We start from the raw sequence: 25,762 nt of genomic DNA, 5'->3' as shown, positions 1-25,762 counted from the left end.
CTCCATCTGCGGTCTATCTGGTATATCAACAATCAAAATTATCTGTTAATGATTTATAAAGTCTTTTGATTGTCGTCTGCTGCAATCTGTTTATTTGGTTCATGCTCATATCAAGAATATGAAGTTTACGAGTACGACGGCGGGTCTCTAAAGCGGTTTCGGCAGCCGTAACAATATCGTCTCCTTGAATACTGCAGAACCTGCAATAGGAAATATTAATCAATGTTATTTTATCTAAAACCTTCGTTTTTTAATTGAATTGAGGCTGAAATTATTAAGGATGCTAATTTGATATTACCAGTTGTCCTTGATTACTGTATGGTAAATCTACCAAAGTTCCCTACCTATGAATGAAAATTGAGCTTGTGAGTGTTTGGGTTTGTTAACCCTCGCCAACGGAAAGTGACCATATGGCCGAGAATATAATTGACCTAAAGTAGAACTTGTTGACTAAATTTGTTAATAACAAGAGCCTGTTGAACCAGGTGATGATCCCCCTAGTAGGTTTTGGACACAGAAAAGTATACCTCTTTAAGTATCTGAGTTATGTCCCTGAAAAAGGTCAAAGTGAAAAATATTAACAAGGGGCAATAACTCCAAAACTAGGCAAGGCAGAGTTAAGGTTTATTGCACTGCACTTGGGCTCTATCTACCTACAGAGTTTCATGTTGATATCTCTTATTGTTTTAGAGTTATGTCCTGGACAAAGTTCAAAGTGTAAAAATAAACAAAAGGCAATAATTCCAAAATAAAGCTAGGCAGAATTATTGTTCTTGTGCACTGCACATGTACTAAATGAGATTTATCTATCTACAAAGTTTCATGTTGATACCTCTTGTTATGTAATGTTATATAAATATTGTAATGTAAATATGTAAAATCAACACAAGAGCAAGGCAGGGCAAGTCAACACAAAAGCGAGACAGGATAAGTCAACAATATGTAAAGTCAACACAAGAGCAAGAAAGGACAAGAAAACAATATGTAAAGTCAACACGAAAGCAAGTTAGGAGAAGTCAATGATATGTATCTTCAACACAAGAGCAAGAAAGGACAAGACAACAATATCTAAAGTCAACACGACAGCAAGACAGGACAAGTCAACAATATGTAAATTCAACATGAGAGAAGGACACAACAAGTCAACAATATGAATAGTAAACACGAGAGCAAGGCAGGACAAGTCAACAATATGTAAAGTCAACACAAGAGCAAGAAAGGACACGAAAACATTGTGTGAAGTCAACATGAGAGCAAGTTAGGAAAAGTCAACACAAGAGCAAGACAGGACACATAAACAATATGTAAATCAACACAAGAGCAAGACAGGACAAGTCAACAATATGTAGGGTAAGCACAAGAGCAAGATAGGACAAGTCAACAATATGTAAAGTCAACACAAGAGCAAGACAGGACAAGTCAACAATATGTAAACTCAACCAGGAGCAAGGCAGGACAAGTCAGCAATATGCATAGTCTAGAGAGCAATGCAGGACAAGTCAACAATATGTATAGTCAACACAAGAGCAAGGCAGGACAAGTCAACAATATGTATAGTAAACACAAGAGCAAGACAGGACAAGTCAACAATATGAATAGTAAACACGAGAGCAAGGCAGGACAAGTCAACAATATGTATAGTAAACACGAGAGCAAGGCAGGACAAGTCAACAATATGTATAGTAAACACAAGAGCAAGACAGGACAAGTCAACAATATGTATAGTAAACACAAGAGCAAGGCAGGACAAGTCAACAATATGTAAATGTAACATAAGAGCAAGACAGGACAAGTTAACAATATGTAAACTCAACCTGAGAGCGAGACAGGACAAGTCAACAATATGTAAACTCAACACAAGAGCAAGACAAGACAAGTCAACAATATGTATAGTAAACACAAGAGCAAGACAGGACAAGTCAACAATATGTATAGTAAACACAAGAGCAAGGCAGGACAAGTCAACAATATGTAAAGTCAACACAAGAGCAAGACAAGACAAGTCAGCAACATGTAAACTCAACCAGGAGCAAGGCAGGACAAGTCAGCAATATGCATAGTCTAGAGGGCAAGGCAGGACAAGTCAACAATATGTATAGTCAACACAAGAGCAAGGCAGGACAAGTCAACAATATGTATAGTCAACACAAAAGCAAGACAGGATAAGTAAACAATATGTATAGTAAACACGAGAGCAAGGCATGACAAGTCAACAATATGACACCTTAGGGAATAATAATATCTGTCATACTGTATGTTGCGGTTCAGACCGCAAATATGTCAGATATTTTTTCTTGCTTATTCTACCACATTCCATAATATCTTAAATTCTTTACCTTAATAAAACAATTTTCCAAGAAAATTACACCCATAACAGTTAACTATTTTTTTACAACAGGGTATGAAATTACAACTTCATTCATAACAACAAAATAATGTTATCCTAAACATGCCATTATGAGGCAGCTTTTTTTGTAAACAAGAATGTCATCATATTTAGTGTGGACATTGGTAAGTAACCTACTTTTTAACAAAACCAGGATTTCTTAACACAGAACAAATATACCTTACCTAAGGTCAAGATTATTCACATAAGAATTCTCTGATGTCAATATCATTGTCAGCAAATCTTTGCCCACCTCAACTGTAAAAAAAAATTGATACAGGGCTAAAAGTGCTATTCTTTTCACGGGAAAAATTGCCAAAAAAAGATGTCTTAATGACATTTTAAAAACATTTATTAGGAAAAATCTGATTGTTCAAATCATATATTTGAAAAGTTTCTTTGCTGGTCAAACATAAATATATTTTCAAGATTTTCAAACATCATCACAGCTATGTATCAACTTTATCTATGAGCTATGGTCATAAAATGAAAAGGTGACTATCTTATACATGTTTATCAAACACTTGTATTTGGCTCTTGTGTATTTTACTAGAATGAATCACACTCGAGGCTTGGTAACTCGGCACTATCGCGCCTTATGAGATCCTATTTTATTTGTTCATTCCAGTCAAATTTAAGTTTCAGATCAAGGTTCTCCCATAATAACGCTATTGTATTGCAATAGGTGTATGATTTATCACATTTAACACAACTTTCTAATAAAAAGAGTCTCTCTCAGCTATGATACAGATGTATAAAAACTAATGACTTACCTAGATCTATTCCCTGTATAGACAATGTTTTCAGGTGCTTGCAGTTGTTTACAATTCTAACAAAGTCTTGTAAATTTGCTGAAAACAAAGTTGAAGTTTTTAAGTGGCCTATTCAAGAGACTATTACCACAAACAGGTCTTTTGATGGAAGTATTAATTACACATGGGGTTTGTTCTAACATTCTTTGCTTTCTGATGACTATGAATATGCCTTAATTGTAATTATTCTTATTGCTGGTGTTTTATTTGAAAATAAACATCACAAATTAGTTTCATTTGGATCTTCCAGGGCCCAAAATCTCGTGATATTCCATGGAATATATTAAATATAGGCTGGTTTAGTTATCACACTTTTGTTACCTCTTTTGTAAGTCACTTGTTAACGTTGACCACTCCAAATTTGTTATTGAATTGAGGCTAATACATGAGTTGAAGTATTGGTGTCAGGAATTTTTTACGAAAGACCTTTCAAATTCGACCTACTAAAGTTCTACTGTATCTTAAACAGCTACAATCACTACTATGTTGCTCTTTTTTCAGCTTGTTTATCTTTTAATATTATTTTTTCTAGCGTCTTACAGAGACAAAAGACATTCAATTATATTTTACTTAACATCTTTGGATGTGCTGAACTTGTAACATACATGTATGTCACATGACAGCCTCAGACATTCTGGTTCAAGTTATCATTATCTATGAACAAAAATCATATATTTAATTACATTTATAGGCTATAAGTATATTTCAAAAGCCGTCGGAAAAATATATATTTTACATATACAATTTAAGCGTAACATATGTTTAAATAGCCATAGACAGTTTCAGTGACTCTCAATGATTTATGGATGGTAGACCTTCAATACATTTCAGGCACAGGATCATTGTTTCATGTACGTGATGGCACAATGTGAAGAACCATTACCTTTCTTTTAACTACATGTTGCAAGATATTTACCTATGACAGAGTTCATAGGCCTTGGTGAGATTTGTGCCAAAAACCAATCTAACCAAATGAGTATTATTAACTTATAAAATATGAAAACTGAATATCTTAACTAAACAAAGTTTAGAAATTTACCAATATTTCCTGGGCCTTCTATTTTTAGATATGACAGTTTTGGTGCATCTACCAGTACCTTACATACATCCCAATGCCACCAGCTACATACAGTAGGTGTTGTTATTGATTGTATATTGCTGAAACATTGACAACAACTTTTATATCCTACAGATATAACAACATAGAATGCACAGACTTTATATTATGTGTAGAGGGACAAAATACATGTAGGATTCTACATGTATGTGCTTATTTGTGAGGTTTGGTTTCAAGTTAATGTTTCATTACACTTGAATTGTCAGTCAAATTATGGTAAGTAGGTACCTATAAAGTACTCCTGACTTAGATATTTAACTGACTTATTTTCAGTTGTTTTCTCTACTTGATTTATATGTAGACTTTTTTACTTGGATCAAGCATCACTTTACCAGTATTAAAGTCATATACCCACAGGAGGTTCCGCTGCCAGCGTTCGTTGATTCTTAAAAAGGTATTAACAAATTTTAATGCATATAAATGCTCACACATCTCCTGTCCGTACCAGTGGTGATGGATTAATGTTCTGGTACTTATCATTTTTCAACCAAATCATAAAGAATATGTAAAAGTTATGTCATACCAGAGATAATAAAATACAAATCCCAGATATAACAAAACATTTTACCTATTGAGCTAACAGGACATGGTCAGGATTTAGACTTAATACTTCCAAAATTTCCCTTACCAAGCTTTAAGAGCAAGAACTTGTTACTCATTATTGTTATAACTTGAAATGTTCACTATTCATTTACATACCTTTTAGCAAAAATATCTGTAAATTGCACCATTAAATTCAGATTTTCCTGAGATACATTTATACATGTATTGTTGAAATTCACACAAGATAAGCTTCTATTGCACTGTAAAAACTGTACAAACATGTGAGCCATTGCTTCTTCCTCTATCTGTGTGTTCAGAACTTCAAATTCTTCAACTGCATACATCTGCCCTGCGAATTATATTTTCAAATAAAGTAATTTTGAAACCTTCTATAATAGACCTGGGAAGTCTTATGAGTGCTTAAACAAAACAAGAGTCACCACCGAGAGATGTCTAGATACATGTCTAGTTCACTTGAAGGGCTATCCTTAAAGATTACTATGTTCAAGTTTGAAGACAATCCGTTCAAAAATAACAAAGTTATAGCCACGAATAGCAAAGAAACAAGCAAAATTTAGACATATGACCTTTAAGTTCAAGGTCATTTATGAAAAAGGTCAAGTTTCGGTGGCTATACTAAAAGGTCGTGTCCCAAGGGTTGTTGTGGCCAAGTATGAAAACAATACACCAAGAACATAAAAAGTTATATCAAGGTACAAGTTTGCGAACTGCAACGGCATCCGACAACAACAGCAACGCCAAAGTGACTGTAACAATACCTCTATTTTTTTTTTTTTCAAAAAATAAGTCAAGCTAAAAGTAATTATGTTCAATGTATTTTGGTCCTTAACCCTAACCATACTTAATATATATGAGCTGCGTCATGACAAAACCAACATAATGGGTTTGCCACCAGCATGGATCCAGACCAGCCTGCGCATCTGCGCAGTTTGATTAGGATCCATGCTGTTCGCTTACAAACCCTATAGCAAGTAGAGAAACTGATAGCAAACAGCATGGATCCTGATCAGACTGCGCGGATGATAGCGAACAGCATGGATCCTGATCAGACTGTGCGGATGCGCAGGCTGGTCTGGATCCATGCTGGTCGCAAACGCACTATGTTGGTTTTGTCGTGACGCGGTTCATATACTAAATATGGTCTTATCAATCTACAATCTCCACAAAATCATTTTTTTCATGGGAAATTTCAAAATATGTACTGACTGAATAGCCACCAGTGCATACTATGAACTGACAACATGTATGTGCCGTGAATTGTTCACTGAGTGGCTAGCAGGCCTACACCTATGGTTCCTCATATGACTCAAGTACTGCCTAGTTCCAGAGAGAGTATTCAGTGGTTGGTCAAAATAACTTTCAAAATTTTCAGTAAAGTCAAGCTCAAATAACAACATATTTCAGGGATTTTTTTAAAGGCTTATTTTATAGCCAATTGAAAATAGTATATCATTTTCCCAATCCGCAGGAAAAAATTCCCCCTTGAAAGTTGCAAAATTAAAATATTGAATAAAGAATTTTAAATCTTTGAAAATAAGGGCTTCTTCACTGTAATAGTGCTTAAATGTTTTAAGAGTAATTATTTGAATTCATTTAATCACTGCAAAATTTCAGTCATGCATTTTTCCCAATTTTTAACAACCATCGCTGAAATTCCCAATTCCATGGGTATGGGTCATACTCCCACACTCTTGGAAAAAATCCCTGTATTTATTGAAACTAAATGACTTAAAAATTAAGAAATTAAGAAATCAAGTTCAAAGACAATCTGTAAGTCTTGCTTCATTTTGAATTTGAATTCTTTCAAAACATACTTCTTAAAATCATAACCCTGAAAAACATTTCAATTTTTTTAGACTTCTTCCATTTCCAGTACTTACAACAGTTTTACAACTTACCTATATACTTTTGAGCATCAAATTTCCATTTCATACACCCATTAAATGTTAAACAAAGATATTTCATTGGTTCCAGCATAAGATCCCTGAAATGGATAAAAAAGTATTATTCTTATACTCTCTGAGAATTGACTTGCTGCAGCAATTATATGCTATAATCAATCTCTTATACACAAGCTTGTATTCCATTTATCTTTGTAATAGGCTTCAAAAGAAGCCCAAGCTCACATGGTTTTACAGGCAAATGATCGTAATATCAAAAGAAGCGACACTTATACTGAATAAAGATTGACAGAAAGAGACAATTCCTATAATACCCTTCCCACAATGCATCAGGGGATTAATACAGAATAAAAACAAGAACCGGTTGAACCGGGTGATGCTCCCCGAATAGGTTTTGGACACAGGAAGGTATACCTCTTGTAGTGTCAGAGTTATGTCACAGACAAAGTTCAAAGTGTAAAAACAACCCAAATGTTGTGCACGACACATTGTCTCAATATGGTGATCATTTTTGTGAAATAGTTGTAAAATCCGACTTCAAATAACGAAGTTATGGGCCGGACATGATTTTGCTGCAAGGTCATGCTGTGACCTTGACCTTCAAGGTAGCAACCCAAATGTTGCATGCGACACGTCGATTCAATATGGTGCTCATCTCTGTGAAATAGTTGTTAAGTCCGGCTACAAGTAACGAAGTTATGGGCCGGACACGATTTTGCTGCAAGGTCATGCATACCTTCACCTTCAAGGTAGCGACCCAAATGTTGTGCGCGACACGTCATCTCAATATGGTGATCATTTCTGTGAAATAGTTTAAAAATCTGACTTCAAATAAGGAAGTAATGGGCCAGACACGATTTTGCTGCAAGGTCATGCTGTGACCTTGACCTACAAGGTAGCGACCCAAATGTTGTGCACGACACATCATCTCAATATGATGATCATTTCTGTGAAATACTTTTAAAATCCAACTTCAAATAGCGAAGTAATGGGCCGGACACGATTTTGCTGCAAGGTCATACTGTGACCTTGACCTTCAAGGTAGCGACCCAAATGTTGCGCGTGACACGTCGTCTCAATATGGTGATCATTTCTGTGAAATAGTTTTAAAATCCGACTTCAAATAACGAAGTTATGGACCGGACACGATTTTGCTGCAAGGTCATGCTGTGACCTTGACCTTCAAGGTAGCGACCCAAATGTTGCGCGCCACACGTCGACTCAATATGGTGATCATTTCTGTGAAATATTTTTAAAATCCGACTTCAAATAATGAAGTTATGGACCGGACACGATTTTGCTGCAAGGTCATGCTGTGACCTTGACCTTCAAGGTAGCGACCAAAATGTTGCGCGCGACATGTCATCTCAATATGGTAATCATTTCTGTGAATTAGTTTTAAAATCCGACTTCAAATAACAAAGTTATGGGCCGGACACAAATTCGGGATGGACGTACTGACGGACAACCCGACGACTATATGCTCCCCCAAAATTTTTCAGGGAGCATAACAATATCTGTCCTTGAAAAATGCACTTCACTTTTTTCAGTGCTGGATAGTTAAAAAAAAGATAGAAAAGGGGGCATTATTACCTGTCCCTTAAAAATGCTTGTGAACAAGAACTTTTAAGTTTAAAGTTAATATCTTTGGTACTTTTTGAGAAATGTACCTTGACAAAAATAATTTACCAAGAAATTCAGTCATAAGGGAAATAACTGAGAGAAAAAAAAACATAATAAAGTTACCTGTCCTTTAGAAATGCATTTCAATTAAAATATTGGACAAATTTTCCATACTAGTACGAGTGATTAATTTTTCATATTTTTTTGAAAATAAAACAAATTGAGCTAAAAATACTTAATATAACAACATCAAATTTATACATGAAAAGTTAAATGTGAAAAACTTACCTGTAAACTACAAATAAACTGTCAATAAGTTCCTCTACAAGACACTCTGACAATATCTCCCCGGTCAATGTTAAATGAGTCAACTTTCTGAGAGCCTTGTTACACCAACCTTTACCATGCAGCGGACAAACTAAATAATATAAACTTTGTTATACTGTATTTGTATTAAAATCTGCATTATATATATCTTTAATAGACTTACACTGTAATATTTTTGGGTTTTCCCAGCTAATCAGGGGGTACAAACAATTTTTACAGTACAAATAATTCAATGCTTGTTTGTTTTTGTTTTTAAACCGGTTTTAACTCATTTTTGGTCATATCTCAGCAATTGAACACTGGATAACTAACCAGCAAGTGAACAACTACTAATCCCACATGAGATTTACATCAACAGTGAGAGACAAATGACATTGATTAAATCAAAAAACTTGATATTCAATCACTGAATCACAAAATATGTATTTATAAGAAAATATAGCCTTTATCTCTATTTTTATATATATTTTGTAAAAATTAAACTAAATGTCGTAGATCAATAGTCATAGAGAAATTAGGCCTTGTCCCAGGATCAAACCACCAACCCCGGGGTAACTAATCCAATGTTGTGCTAAGCCGGTGGATAAGAACTTGATAACCCTGGACAAATTAAAACCTTGTGGTGAGGGACAAGAGACCTTGAGTCTGAGACTTTAAACACTTAGTCACAAACGCCCCTTAATTATTCTGTAAGTTGTAAATATCCAATGTAGGATATACAAATACAAAGTTGATATAAATAATAATTAAAATCCTACCTGAAATTATATTTTCATATGATATTATATTCAATCTTTTAATACTGCTATCAAAGAATCTGTCACTCAGAAGAAATTGTATATCATCAGATCCTAGGCTGGCCTTCACACTTTCAACAGAACTTTTAAAGGATAAACAATGTTTTTTAGAGTGGTTTTCACTATTCTTATCATCATCACTATCATCATCATCATCAAGATCTTCCTCACAGCAATAATACTTGCTGAATAAATTAAAATTCTTAAAAGAAACACTTTTTAGTTGTTTACATGATCTCAAAAAATTGACTTCTTTAAATGTAAATGTTGGTGCTCCCCATACAATTAAGTGTTGAACAAGGTCTGACATTATCTTCTTGATTCTGACGGCTGTTAAAGTACCACATTTTTTCCACCGGAAAGTCAAACTTGGTGCAAATTTCAGATAAAAGCAAAGAGTCTCTTGGCATGTGACGTCATTTTCTGAAAGAAAGGGGAAAAATAATTCTCACAGTTACTTTATATTAATGTTACAAAATAAACAAATGTGAAGTAATTTGAAAAAATCATAGTTTTTAACTTTTACATTTAAGATCAAAGATTTCTGAATCAAAATTTTCATAGAGAAATCTAAATAAATGTATGAAACACTTTTACATTTAATTCTAGTGAATCTTCCTATTAGTATTATATATTCACAAACAATGTACTTAATCTGGTGACCTTGACCTTGCATATATTGACGTAGATTTGGCTGGCAAGACTCAGTAATACATGTACCTAAATTCAAGACGACCTTGACCACAGGGACCTGAGTTTTGCTAGGGACACACTGCCTCAAAATAATTATATTAAAATAGTCTGACGTAAGTGTGACATTGACCATTGACCTAGAGACAAACATTGTCTCATGGTGATGAACATATGTGTCAAGTAATATTTGAATTTATGCATTCATCTAGAAGGTAAGCACTGGACAGGGCTGTACTGCCAATCACCAGGGGTGATCCCATTAATTACACACCATTTTTATTTTTAAAATTGGGCATTAATAAAACTCACATTATTTTTGTTGTCATATATTTTATAAAACAATATTTATTTAATCAAACTGGTCTATGAACTTGTTAATTTTCTTTTAAACAAAATTTTTACTTTAAAGTCAAAGAAAACATAACATGATGATATAAATGTACTTCCAGTGAATGCTCTAAAATACACATGTTTCATTTGGAACAGATGTTAGATGTTTCATAAGAGTATTATATAAACATACCAAGTCCTACTTCCAGGCTTTTGTTCCCTTCTATAGCTGGGGCTGTTAAAAAGGCAGCTTCCCAAAAGAAAATTCCTTTCAAAATCATGCAGTTTTCCCCAAAAATTGAATTTAAATCAATTTTCAAATTTTTCTCCCCCTTTGCAAATAAACCGTATAACTTCCCACCAAAATTAAGGGTAGGGTTGCTTCGCCAACCTGTGAAAAAAGTCCTGCACTTACCCACACTCCACAAGGATGCCAATAGATTACTACAGTTATTTTGTAAATACTGGGCCTGGTAAGTATCACATATTGGATCTGCCACATGGTGTTCCCTCCATACAAAGTATCGTTTTCTCACGGCCATCTGCCCATATCTCTTCAAGAAATGTCTCTCCCATACATCACTTGTATCAATACCTTTATACAGCATAATAAAACTCATCTGTTATAATTGCTAATGTATGTACATGTAGTTAATTGTGCATATAATATTCAAATAAAAAAATTAGCACAATTCCTCATGATAACTCAAATTTCCAATATCCATGGTCATTTCAAGGGCTATACTGACAAAACACATCAGAAATGTCATTAATGTTTTTATCATAAAAATTTTTCAACCACATTTTGCTTTCAAAAAAACTATTTCACACAATAACACAACAACATATACATGTTCTTATAATTTGATATATCAACAATCTGTAACTTTTATGATTTAGACCATGACCACATTCAAACATAAATACTTAACAGTAAAATATGATATCTAGAAATGATTTCAAATAAATATTATACAGATAGTGTGATACAGATTGTCATGTTCTATAATTCTTTTACATTATAACTACCTAAACTTGAGGCACCATCAAAATGTCATGATAGCAATGCCTATTTCAATACAAGTTAGTTTACTTGTTATAAATTCATTTTTTATCAAGTTTATTTAATTTTTTTTTTTTTTGGTTGTGTTAAAAGTCACTTCAACACGGTTCAGGTCATAATTATGGCAACATTTTAGCTTTACTGGTGGAGGAAGACCCCAGGTGCCCCTCTGTGCATTATTTAAGGCACAAAATTTAATGGGCACCTGAGTAGAACCACCGACATTCCGTAGGCTAGCTGGATAGCTTCCTCACATGAAAGAATTCAAAGTCCCTGGTGAGATTCAACCCACAATAGAGTGACGCAAGTGGTTTGAGGTCAACAACCTTAACCACTCTGCCGCGGACATCTCTTATAAAGTTTAAGTCACACAGACAACATAAAAGTTAAACGACAATATTTCAGCTTTACAGGTAAATGAAGATCTTTGATTCCCTATTTGTATATTTTTTCATACACAAGCTAGCACTTGAGTAGAAGAAGTACCGAGGTTTCACTAGAAAGCTTCTTCACATGACAGATTACAAGTTCATAGCCAGGGCTTTTTTTCCTTCTATAGGAGGTGCTTCCCCAACAAAAAATTCTTTAAAATCATGCAGTTTTCCCAAAAATTTAATTTAAAACAAGTTTTTTCTTCCTCTTTTGTATAAAATATACCTTGAAATTTTCCTCCAAAATTAAGGGCAGGGCTGCTTCCCAAACCTGTGAAAAAAGCCCTAATAGCATGATTTGAGTTCACAAAGCTAACAGTCAAGTGACACACAACTCTCCCTCTTATTTAATCAGACTGTCAAAGAAAAAAGTTTGTACCTGCTTTTTCAAAAATAGAGCTGTACTTCAATAGGTCATGTACACTTAAAAACCATTTAAAATCTTCTAAAACATCAAAAGGAAGATCTGAAAAATAAATGATATTATCATAGTCTAAAGTATGTGCACGATCACAAAGGTCTGAACTATTCAGAGGTCATACATCTACATATGTATAATGAAAAGGACTAAAATTTATTGTACAGATGAGAGAGTGTTACAATCTCCTATGCATTAACATCCAAAAGCATAGATGTTAAAAAATTTTATATTACAATTTTACAAAATATAAATAATATTATAAACAATCTAAACTGCATATAAGCAGTCACCTATGTTTAACATGATCCTAGGACTGTATGTGACAGTAAAAATCAAATCCAACAAGAAGAAATTCATGTTTGTAAATTGTATCCTATTTATAATATGACCTTGTTTAGCATGGTAAACAGTTAAACTGCTTCTCTGATCAAATACCAATAACAGATAGTGACAGAAAATGCATATTATAAGAAAGATTCAAATGTATAGACATGGAATAAACATAATTTTTGCATAAAAACTGCACACACACATTAACAGAGAAGAAAACACACATCAACAGACAAAATCACATGAGCATGCTCCATTGTTAAATTAATTTGTTTTCTGGATCGCTCCTTTGACCCATCAACCACATCCAAGCAATGTCTTAGACAAGCATCCTGGCCAAGTTTGATGACAATTGAGTCAAAAATGTGACCTCTAGTGTGTTAAAAAGGTTTTCAATATTTGGGCAATGTGACCTAATTTTTGACTGGAGACAACCCATATTCAAACTTGACCTAGAAATCATCAAAACAACCTTCCTGAAAAATTTCCAGAATATTTGGATCAAAAACTGCAGCCAGTAGAGTGTTAACAAGCTTTTTCTATTTTTAGCTCCTGTGACCTAGTTTTTGACCGGAGATGACCCATCTTTGAACTTGACCTAGAAATCATCAAAACAACCTTCCTGACAAATTTTCAGAATATTTGGATCAAAACTGCAGCCACTAGAGTATTAACAAGCTTTTTCTATTTTTAGCTCCTGTGACCTAGTTTTTGACCGGAGATAACCCATCTTCGAATTTAACCTAGATATCATCAAAACAATTTTCCTGACAAATTTTCAGAATATTTGGATCAAAACTGCAGCCACTAGAGTATTAACAAGCTTTTTCTATTTTTAGCTCCTGTGACCTAGTTTTTGACCGGAGATAACCCATCTTCGAACTTGACCTAGAAATCATCAAAACAACTTTCCTGACAAATTTCCAGAATATTTGGATCAAAACTGCAGCCACTAGAGTGTTAACAAGCTTTTTCTATTTTTAGCTCCTGTGACCTAGTTTTTGACCGGTGAAGACCCATCTTCGAACTTGACCTAGAAATCATTAAAACAACCTTCCTGACAAATTTTCAGAATATTTGGATCAAAACTGCAGCCAGTAGAGTGTTAACAAGCTTTTTCTATTTTTAGCTCCTGTGACCTAGATTTTGACCGGAGATGACCCATCTTCGAACACGATCTGTATTTCATTGAGACAAACATTCTGACAAAGTTTGATAAGGATCCAATCAAAACTGTGACTGCTAGACTGTTAACAACCCAATTGTTGACGACGAACGACGCTTGACGACGGATGCCGGACATAGCCCCATCACTATACCTCACCTTGACCACTTTGTAGTCAGGTGAGCTAGAAACTAATTAAGAAAATGTTTATCAGTCAATGCCTAAAGAAGGCAGGATAGTTTTCTATAGTTACTGATATCAAAGTGGCTATGGTAAAATTTGCCTGATATGAATAGTGGCATACTGCAGGTTTATATTGTCAAATTTCATTGGATAACCGTAAACCATAATAATTTTATATAAACCATATACAAGGCTAGTGTCAATTTATCAATTACTTTCATTTTTTATAAACAAGAGGGCCATGATGGCCCTGGATCGCTCACCTGACACAACCGCATCCAAGCAATGTCTTAAACAAGCATCATGACCAAGTTTGATGACAACTGAGTCAAACATGTGACCTCTATTGTGTTATAAAGATTTTTCCATATTTGGGCAATGTGACCTAATTTTTGACCGGACACGACCCATATTCAAACTTGACATAGAAATCATCAAAACAACCTTCCTGACCAATTTCCTGGAAATTTGGATCAAAACTGCAGCCACTAGAGTGTTAAAAAAGATTTTTCTATTTTTAGCTCCTGTGACCTAGTTTTTTACCGGACATGACCAATCTTAGCAATTGACCCAGAAAACATCAAAACAGCATTCTTGACAAATTTCCAGAATATTTGAATCAAAACTGCAGCCACTAGAGTGTAAACAAGCTTTTTCTATTTTTAGCTCCTGTGACCTAGTTTTTGACCAGAGATGACCCATCTTCGAACTTGACCCAAAAACAATCAAAACAACCTTCCTGACAAATTTCCAGAATATTTGAATCAATACTGCAGCCACTAGAGTATTAACAAGCTTTTTCTATTTTTAGCTCCTGTGACCTAGTTTTTGACCGGAGATAACCCATCTTCAAACTTGACCTAGAAATCATCAAAACAACCTTCTTGACAAATTTCCAGAATATTTAGATGAAAACTGCAACCATTAGAGTGTTAACAAGCTTTTTCTATTTTTAGCTCCTGTGACCTAGTTTTTGACCTGAGATGACCCATCTTCCAACTTGACCTAGAAATCATCAAAACAACCTTTCTGACAAATTTCCAGAATGTTTGGATGAAAACTGCAACCATTAGAGTGTTAACAAGCTTTTTCTATTTTTAGCTCCTGTGACCTAGTTTTTGACCAGACATTACCCATCTTCGAACTTGACCTAGAAATCATCAAAACAACCTTCTTGACAAATTTCCAGAATATTTTAATCAAAACTGCAGCCACTAGAGTGTTAACAAGCTTTTTCTATTTTTAGCTCCTGTGACCTAGTTTTTGACCGGAGATAACCCATCTTCGAACTTGACCTAGAAATCATCAAAACAACCTTCCTGACAAATTTCCAAAATATTTGGATGAAAACTGCAGCCCCTAGAGTGTTAACAAGCTTTTTCTATTTTTAGCTCCTGTGACCTAGTTTTTGACCGGACATGACCCATCTTCGAACTTGATTTAGATATCATCAAAACAACCTTCCTGACAAATTTCCAGAATATTTGGATGAAAACTGTAGCCACTAGAGTGTTAACAAGCTTTTTCTATTTTTAGCTCCTGTGACCTAGTTTTTGACCGGAGATGACCCATCTTCGAACTTGATCTAGAAATCATCAAAACGACTTTCCTGACAAATTTCCAAAATATTTGGATGAAAACTGCAGGCACTAGAGTTTTAACAAGCTTTTTCTATTTTTAGCTCCTGTGACCTAGTTTTTGACCCGACATAACCCATCTTCGAACTTGATCTGTATTTCATTGAGACAAACATTCTGACAAAGTTTTATGATGATCCAATCAAAACTGTGACTGCTAGACTGTTAACAACCCAATTGTTAGAGTGTTAACAAGCTTTTTCTATTTTTAGCTCCTGTGACCTAGTTTTTGACCGGAGATAACCCATCTTCGAACTTGACCTAGATATCATTAAAACAACCTTCCTGACAAATTTCCAGAATATTTGGATGAAAACTGCAGCCTCTAGAGTGTTAACAAGCTTTTTCTATTTTTAGCTCCTGTGACCTAGTTTTTGACCCGAGATAACCCATCTTCGAACTCAATCTGTATTTCATTGAGACAAACATTCTGACAAAGTTTGATGATGATCCAATCAAAACTGTGACTGCTAGACTGTTAACAACCCAATTGTTGACGACGCACGACACACAACACACGACGCACGACGACGGACGCCGGACATAGCCCCATCACTATACCTCACCTTGACCACTTTGTGGTCAGGTGAGCTAAAAATAGAAGCAGTTTGCTGTATTATAAATTTATTATAAAGATATCTGACAGGTTATATGACCATATACCGGTAATAATAATATAAACAGTTGTTTGCAATATAACCTTACCTAGCAGCATGGGTTATATATACACAAGCAACAATTTATATACAATTGTAGGGCCATATAACCAGACAAAAATCTTTTACTTCATAATGTATACCGTAATATGAATGCACTTACAACAAAAATGTTCTGGGTTAAATAATGTACTGTTCTTTGAAAGTCTCTTGAAACATAAATTTCTGAGGGATAAGATATTTGTAATGCCATCTATATCCAGTGTGTGGAAAGCATATCTGTTGATAAACAAGAACCACATGGTGGATCCTGAAATACACAAGAAATTTGCTTTTAATGTTGCTGTTAACATAAGTCATCTTAAGTATATACTGAGATACTGTTAATTTGGGCGACAATCATAGAAGCCAGGATATAGTCACATCAAATAACAAAGTATCTTAACTTTTGAGTAGCTGAACTTACTTTCATTAACTTATGTTACAGGTATTAACTGTTCAAAGATTTAACCATCAATGTAAAGTGCACAAGGCCATCAATAATCTATGATATAGCAATCTGAACTGTATATGTTATAAGTGATCAATATATGCTCAATATAGCTAACACGGACCTAGTAAAGTGTAGACAATAAGACAATATTAGGAAGTGTGTAGGCTGTTCCTGCAAGTCCTTTTTAAGACCTAGAAATAACCTATTTTATGTTAACTCTTCATTAATCTGATATTTTGCTTTTTTTCATTTCAGATGTTATGTTAAAAAGCCTTGATAATATAAAAGGTAATAATGATAAATATAGAATGTAAAATAAGTTTTATTATTTGGACTAGGCTGTTCCTGACAGGGCCAAAAAGCCCTTCTTTGTAGAGGTCGAATATAGGCTGCTTCCCCAACCAAACTAGCCTCTTTTTTCCCACGTTTGGTCCTCAAAATTCCCCAGTCTTTAGAAATTTCCCATAGAATTTAGAACAAAATAAAACTAGAACTATGGCTGAATGCGATTCATACCCCCACCAATGTCCTTGACAGAAGACAACTTGGAAAGGTGGTTAAGGGAATAACTTTAGTGGCACAAATACATAAAAAGAAATTTTCTCTGGTGAAAAAAGACTAATTGTACAGGTAATAGTATAAATATATACTATCAAATCATGTTTGAAACAGTAACAAATAACCTTTCATTTTCCCAATGTACTAAACATTTGATAAGTCAATTTTTGACCTTCAAGTGTGGCCTTGACCTAAAGCTGGCACAAGGGTAAGATGGGTTCTGCACATTGCCCAGTTGGGGTGAACATTTGAGTAAAGTTTGAAGAAAATCCTTCCAGTAGTATAGAATTTATAGGGCGACACGACATATTGTCTAGTATTGATTGTATGTACTTAAAAAGGGGCATTTCTTTGTCAAAATGCAATACAGAGTTATGAAACTTGACCTGCATATCTTATTTGTGACACCTCATGTATCTTTTAAGTTTCAAGCAAATACATGTGCTAGTTTCAGAAATATTCAAATACATGTTAAAATTTAAGAATATTTTCTAAGTCAATTTTTGACTTTCAAGTGTGACCTTGACCTTAAGTCGGCAAAAGGGTTCTGCACATGGGTTCTGCACATTACCTTGTTGAGGTGAACATTTGAGCCAAGATTGAAGAAAATCTTTCAATTAGAGTAGGACTTACAGAGCGGACACGACATACTGTGTAATATTTGATTGTTTGATATTTGACCTTCAATTGTGACCTTGACCTTGAGCTGACACATGTGCAACATGGGTTCTGCACATCCCCTTGTTGAGGTGAACATTTGAGCCAAGTTTGAAGAAAATCTTTCAATTAGTGTAGGACTTACAGAGCGGACACAACATACTGTGTAATATTTGATTGTTTGATATTTGACCTTCAATCTTGACCTTGAGCTGACACATGGGCAACATGGGTTCTGCACATCCCCTTGTTGAGGTGAACATTTGAGACAAGTTGAAGAAAATCCTTCAATTGGTATAGGATCTATAGAGCGGACAAGAAAATGGAGACGGACCGACGTGACAAAGCGAATCCATTACAGCCCCAATATATTTAGCGACGACAACGTTTTGCCTATTATTCGTTTTGCCATCTTGCTCAATTGACCTTTTCGAAAACCTAGCTAAACACCGTTTTCCGGTACGTTACCGTTTTACCTCTGGGGAATTACACCAAATGAAGTACATAACACTGTTACATGATATTTCAATTTTTCTATCATTATTTAACCGTTTAAGTTGAAAAAATTTATGTTTTTGAAAATTATCAATATTCTTTTAATATCTATTGCAAATTATTAAAAAAAAAAAAAGTTATTTATAGTGAAAATCAATAAAATTCAAACAGACATAGTGGAATCCTCCATAATAAATAAGGTTATTTTCTGCGTAAACTTGTGTATTTACTTTATTTTTTGTATGGAATTATTCATACAATGACAGTGATTTTTCTCACTTAATTGGGAAGAGGCCTTAGCCTCTTGATTTTGGGAAAAATTATCGCTAAAATTGCTTATTTGGGAAGAAAAAAGCAGGTTTAAGTTAAGATTTTTGGGAAAACTGCATGATTTTAAAGAAAATTTCAATTGGGAAGAGGCCCTTTTTCGGAGTCTGTTAATTAAGTAGGAAAATCACTGAATGATATTTAATTATTTTCTTATAAAAAAATAACTGTTTTATTTCAATTTAATTTTAAAAAAGGCCGAAAACATCGAGTTCACTATTACACTCCATTAGGTGAATTCCCCAGAGCTATGTACAGAAAGTACCGGAAAACGGCGTTTAGCTAGGTTTTCGAATTCGTGAATGATTATGATACAATTTCGAAAAAAATCCTACATAAACAAAGATTTATACATTTCTTTAATAGAAGAATACATCTATTCAATAAGTCTGTAGATTTGAATTATCGCTAAATGATTTTGTATTGCCGAAAGTTCTCATGAAAATGCCAGTAATTTACTACCTCATACAAGATCCGCCATATTGTTTACATTGACACCGATGTAAAAAACCGTTAAATCACGCGTTAACAGGGACTTGTGGGTAATCAGTCATCCATGAGCTTGCAGACGATTTATTTGGTGACCTCTGTGTGTTTGCCCTACCCTTCCCTATTATAAACCCTAAACAAGGTTAGCTTTTAATAAAGTTTCCTTTTAAAAGGAAAGGCTTGCACAGTTGTGCCTTCATCCCAACCCTTTAAAATTGTTTTTTTTTTTTGGTTTCAATTTAATTATTATCACATTTTTTTTTTGAATTACGGTATTTGTATATCATAAAGGGTTTATTTAGTTCTCTTATCTCTATTGTATAAAACTAATAAAGAAAATGATCAATCGTAAAAATACTAACGTGATACTGAAGGAAAACAAGTGTGCACATTTCATTTCCCCTTTTTCGCAGCGAAATCATTCCTTTGCTTTATAGACAAGTAAATGCACTAAAATACTTCGTTACGTGGTACCAATTAATAAGCATGTATCAACTATGTTACACGATCACAAATAGACGATGCGCTATGTGGCAAGGTTAATGATATGCATGGGCTATTTTTAGATTACCTCACCAGTTCAGTAGATCTAAATATAACTCGATCATGCGTGATTTGGTAAGCAGGACCACCCTTTGAAGACGGAATACTACTACCATTCTCTATTGTATAAAACTAATACAGACAAAAAACAATTATAAAAGAAACTAACTTTTGCGTCTTGAAAAACAATTGAAACGGAACAATTTCGTTTATAATTTATTACGGTAATCAAGTAAAAATAGAAATCCTATTTATATAAACAAACTGGGATTACCGAAGTAACTAAAATAGCTTAGATTTCCGTTATATTACTTCGTCTGATTCCGCAGTATGACGGAATCGCCCGAATTGTCACGATTGCAATCGGAACTACATCGGCTATTATCATTAATCCGAAGAGTGACGGAAAAGGCCGAAAGGTTGCGATTGGCACGATTGCGGCTGGTTTCCCGTTCAATCATGCACCAACAGATGTAAGCAGGAAACCACCTAACCGGAACAAGTTTTCCATATGAAATGGCTGCAAGCCAAAAAAGCTAGTAGCGACTCGCTTCGTAATTTTTTTCCATGGGTGTGTTTAAATATAATAAAGTTTCCTTTTAAAAGGAAAGGCTTGCACAGTTGTGCCTTCATCCCAAGTTGAAACCAGGGCCGGCAAAATCAATTGTCCGAGTTGCCCGAGTAGTAAAATTGTCGGTCCGGGCAAGAAAAATTCTGCAGTTTACTTGTCCGTGGACAAGTAAATTTCGGCGGCTAAAAGAGGAATTCTGAAGAAACTAGAAATGTGTCCATAGGACACGGATGCCCCCACACGCCACTGTTCTGTCAATCTTATGACTCTAGGTCAAATATTTTTTGGACTACATGTGCCACAAGTTGAAAACTAAAAATCAACAAAGGGCCATAATTCTGTTAAATTTGGTCGCAGCAAAAATTCCTACCTTTACTACCATCTACACATAAAGGTTGTTAATCCCTGGAAGTTTAAGCAAAATCTGCCATCCGGTTTAAGAGGAGTTGCATTCACAAAATTTCTATATAGTATATAGTGAAAAAATCAACAAAGGGCCATAATTCTGTAAAATTTGGTCGCAGCGAAAATTCCTTCCTTTACTACCATCTTCACCTTAAGGTTGTTCATCCCTGTAAGTTTAAGCAAAATCTGCCATGCGGTTTAAGAGGAGTTGCGTTCACAAAATTTCTACATAGTATATAGTGAAAAAATCAACAAAGGGCCATAATTCTGTTAAATTTGGTTGCAGCAAAAATTCCTTCCTTTACTGCCATCTACACATAAAGGTTGTTCATCCTTGGAAGTTTAAGCAAAATCTGCCATCCGGTTTAAGAGGAGTTGCATTCACAAAATTTCTATATAGTATATAGTGAAAAAATCAACAAAGGGCCATAATTCTGTAAAATTTGGTCGCAGCGAAAATTCCTTCCTTTACTACCATCTTCACCTTAAGGTTGTTCATCCCTGTAAGTTTAAGCAAAATCTGCCATGCGGTTTAAGAGGAGTTGCGTTCACAAAATTTCTACATAGTATATAGTGAAAAAATCAACAAAGGGCCATAATTCTGTTAAATTTGGTCGCAGCAAAAATTCCTTCCTTTACTGCCATCTACACATTAAGGTTGTTCATCCCTGTAAGTTTAAGCAAAATCTGCCATGCGGTTTAAGAGGAGTTGCGTTCACAAAATTTCTACATTGTATATAGTGAAAAAATCAACAAAGGGCCATAATTCTGTTAAATTTGGTCGCAGCAAAAATTCCTTCCTTTACTACCATCTACACATTAAGGTTGTTCATCCCTGTAAGTTTAAGCAAAATCTGCCATGCGGTTTAAGAGGAGTTGCGTTCACAAAATTTCTACATAGTATATAGTGAAAAAATCAACAAAGGGCCATAATTCTGTTAAATTTGGTCGCAGCAAAAATTCCTTCCTTTACTACCATCTACACATTAAGGTTGTTCATCCCTGTAAGTTTAAGCAAAATCTGCCATCCGGTTTAAGAGGAGTTGCGTTCACAAGATTTCGGGACGTACGGACGGACTGACGGACGGACGGACTGACTGACGGACGGACGGACAAGTGCAACGCTATATGCTCCCACATTGTGGGGGCATAAAAATCTACTTCTTTTCTAATAGATCTAAATCAGAAGGAAAATCACACATTTAATACGAAAACTAGTGTGTGAAGTGTGGTGTCATTCACGAGGGCATTCCGTGCATATATGGTGTTACTATTTTAAGTGTTTACATAAATAGCTACCAACCAGGCTTGGGGTTTTCCTTACGTCATGCAGTTACTGCATGCGCGCGGCAATTAACTAATTATTGAGGGTACATGTTTGTTTTGGTTTATGACTGCGACTTAGCCTCTGCAATCAAATATTTTCGGTAGCAACGGGGTTCTGCCATAAAATTGAATTGGAAGCTGTGGTCTTTTCAAGCGCATATATTGTTTAGATAGCAGACACAGCATCAATCCCGCAACAATTGCCTTTGAAATACCGCTGTGTTGTATGAAAATTAAATACATTGTATAATTTTTCCAGGTCATTCGGAAATATTTACGGTCATATCGGCAATTTGACTGCTTGAATTTATGTGGACAAAGTCATTTTATAATTTATTTTATGTAAAGATTTCTTGTGAAAATGCCTTTGTTTTTGAATGTCTAATACTGGTGTTAATGTATACATGTCAGTTTCATCGTCGCAGATGATAATGATGTCAAAATTTTCACAATTCATCTGCTGCAACCAAGCGTATATACGTATATGATATGACATTCTGTGGCAATCATAAAATTTTATATCGTTAAAAAAGCCAGATGTCATCAATTTGACAAATCTAAAAAGAGTACATATGATTTTTAACAGGATTAAATGAATATTATATAGATGAATAGAATAAGGAGTGAATAAATAAGAAATGGTACCAGAGTGCAAAAAAATGAAGACAATATTTTAGAGCAATTTGGGTGCAAGGAAAACTGAAAAAGTGCTGGCAAAAGACCAATGCTACTTCCAGTAAAAATAAATATACACAATTTGTCCATCACTGTCGTTCTACTTTAATCTACTGCCGTTAACATTTTATAAATATATTATATTATAATCATAATATATTATATTATTAAACATATGGCATAGAATGTTTAAAAAAATTGAAAGAAAGTTCATAATCATATTGCTCTTCTTTATTGACATTTGCAGTAAATATTAAATTTAAATATAAATACGGACAAGTGAACATCGAGTACGGACAAGTAAATTTCTTAGGTTACTTGTCCGTGGACAAGTACAATTTTCTGAGATTTTGCCGGCCCTGCCAACCCTTTAAAATTGTTTGGTTTTTTTGGTTTCAATTTATTATCACATTTTTTTTAATAACGGTATTTGTATATCATAAAGGGTTTATTAAGTTTATTTATTTTTTTTATTTTTTTTTTGGAAAAACGAATATTTTTTGTCAAAACGATTTGAAATCTATTCTCTATTGTATAAAACTAATAAAGAAAATGATCAATCGTAAAACGTGGAGATTTATCTATCATACTGAAAGGAAACAAGTGTGCACATTTCATTTCCCCTTTTTCGCAGAGAAATCATTCGTTTGCTTTATAGACAAGTAAATGCACTAAAATACTTCGTTACGTGGTACCAATTAATAAGCATGTATCAACTATGTTACACGATCACAAATACGATGCACTATCTGTAGATGTTAATGATATGCATGGGCTATTTTGAAGACGGAATACTACTACAGTACAGACAAAAAACAAAACAATTATAAAAGAAACTAACTTTTGCGTCTTGAAAAACAATTGAAACGGAACAATTTCGTTTATAATTTATTACGGTTTAAACCGATAAATCGAGTAAAAATAGAAATCCTATTTATATAATCAAACTGGGATTACCGAAGTAACTAAAATAGCTTAGATTTCTGTAATATTACTTCGTCTGATTCCGCAGTATGACGGAATCGCCCGAATTGTCACGGTTGCAATCGGAACTACATCGGCTATTATCATTAATCCGAAGAGTGACGGAAAAGGCCGAAAAGTTGCGATTGGCACGATTGCAGCTGGTTTCCCGTTCAATCATGCACCAACATATGTGAGCAGGAAACCACCTAACCGGATCAAGTTTTCCAAATGAAATGGCTTGCAGCCGTAAAAATGACAGTTCTGTTAGCCGAAGAGACTTCAGCGAGCATAAAAAAGTGACATATAAAGTTACGGAAGCCAGTTCTCTCAGTTTAACAAAGAGGAATATGGGTATATATGAAGACGCATGTAAATAGAATGAAGTCCCTATGTCTATGCACATTTACTATATGGCCTGTTGACCTTGACCAAAAAAAAAATGTTAGATAGGTAGAATTTATACAGATGTCTCTTTATACGAAGTTAAGTTGTAATATGTAATTTAGTATTGTAATGAGTGACAGACACAAGTCCTAAAGTAAACACAAGTTGTCAATCAATTCAGCCAGAAAAGCCGGGTTGGTATTAAAAATATATCGATCCCGGAAATTGACCAGTCTAACAAGATGTTTTCAGATAAGCCGGGATCATATTAAAACATATAGGGATCCCGGGAAATGACCAGTTCAAGAATATTGTTTTCAGAAAAGCCGGGATCGTATTAAATATATAGAGATCCCAGGAATTGGCCAGTTCAAGAATATAGTTTTCAGAAAAGCTGGGATCCTATTAAAACATATAGGGATCCCGGGAATTGACCAGTTCAAGAATATAGTTTTCAGAAAAGCCGGGATCGTATAAAAATATATAGAGGTCCCAGGAATTGGCCAGGTCAAGAATAAAGTTTTCAAAAAACTGGGATCGTATTAAAACATATAGGAATCCCGGGATTTGACCAATTCAAGAATATAGTCTTTGATTTTTCCAATTAATTAGGCATATAATTGTTAGTATTGTGATTTCCGCCTTTTAAGTTTGTTAATAAATAACTCCAAATATATCTATATCCTAAGTTAAATTAATTTAACGTTCATTACATACAATAAAAAAACAAAAACTTAACGTTTAATGGCCTTCATTACGACAATAATCAACACAAATATAGTTTATTAGTTTTTCCTCTATATCTAATACGATCCCGGATCCCGGGCGTCCCGGATCCCGGCCAGTTAATACATACACTAAATACCTGAAAGGATAAAATGACCGGATAAAAATAAAAAATGCACAGAACCAGATGTACACTTATGTTAATTAACCAAACGAAAACTTACTACAGAGACAACAGGTGAAATCGCTGAATCAAAAGTCAGTGTCAATACATGTATGATTTATTGAAAAGAATTCATGGAAACAAACATTTTCATCATCATTATATCTTTGCGCTCAAAGCAATACTTGCTGCTTTTTAAAAATGGCGTGAAAATTGATGTTTTTTTTTGACGCTATGTAAGATTAATTTTGATTGGCTAAATAATTTTGGATCCTAGCCCTGACAGATAAATTTTGTAGAAAGCTGGAAGCCAAGCTTCGATTAAATTTTTGGATGGATTCGGAGTTTTAGGTTGTTTCTCAGTAAAATCCTAACGTAATACCGGCTCGCCACGCGTTGTCAGGCGTCATAAAATATACATTTTCTCAGGGACTGCAATATTTTACTCCGGTTTACGCACGAAAATGATAAATTTTAACCTTTTCCCTTGCTAATGAGTGGGGCCCCGTGCGTGCGTAAATAGCACTCGCAAGCCCCGGCAATGCATA

The 25,762-nt window shown here is 34.5% G+C and overlaps 1 protein-coding gene across 1 annotated transcript; it reads right to left on the bottom strand.

Moving 5' to 3' along the window:
- Positions 1-25,762, bottom strand: LOC132756562 (uncharacterized). The gene is made up of 12 exons (XM_060747661.1): positions 25,694-25,762; positions 16,600-16,746; positions 12,424-12,510; positions 10,966-11,145; positions 9,489-9,950; positions 8,692-8,821; positions 6,778-6,863; positions 5,015-5,207; positions 4,238-4,356; positions 3,160-3,237; positions 2,572-2,644; positions 1-200 (listed from the first exon to the last, which is right to left on the bottom strand). The coding sequence occupies exons 2-12, from the start codon at positions 16,736-16,738 to the stop codon at positions 26-28; spliced, it is 1,722 nt and encodes a 573-aa protein (XP_060603644.1). The 5' UTR covers positions 16,739-16,746; positions 25,694-25,762; the 3' UTR covers positions 1-25.

The sequence above is a fragment of the Ruditapes philippinarum genome, unplaced genomic scaffold (genome assembly GCF_026571515.1).
Source record: "Ruditapes philippinarum isolate M1 unplaced genomic scaffold, ASM2657151v2 ctg8689_1_1_1_1, whole genome shotgun sequence".
In the NCBI taxonomy this organism is placed as follows: Eukaryota; Metazoa; Mollusca; class Bivalvia; order Venerida; family Veneridae; genus Ruditapes; species Ruditapes philippinarum.
This window is presented reverse-complemented; position numbering and strand designations above follow the sequence as displayed.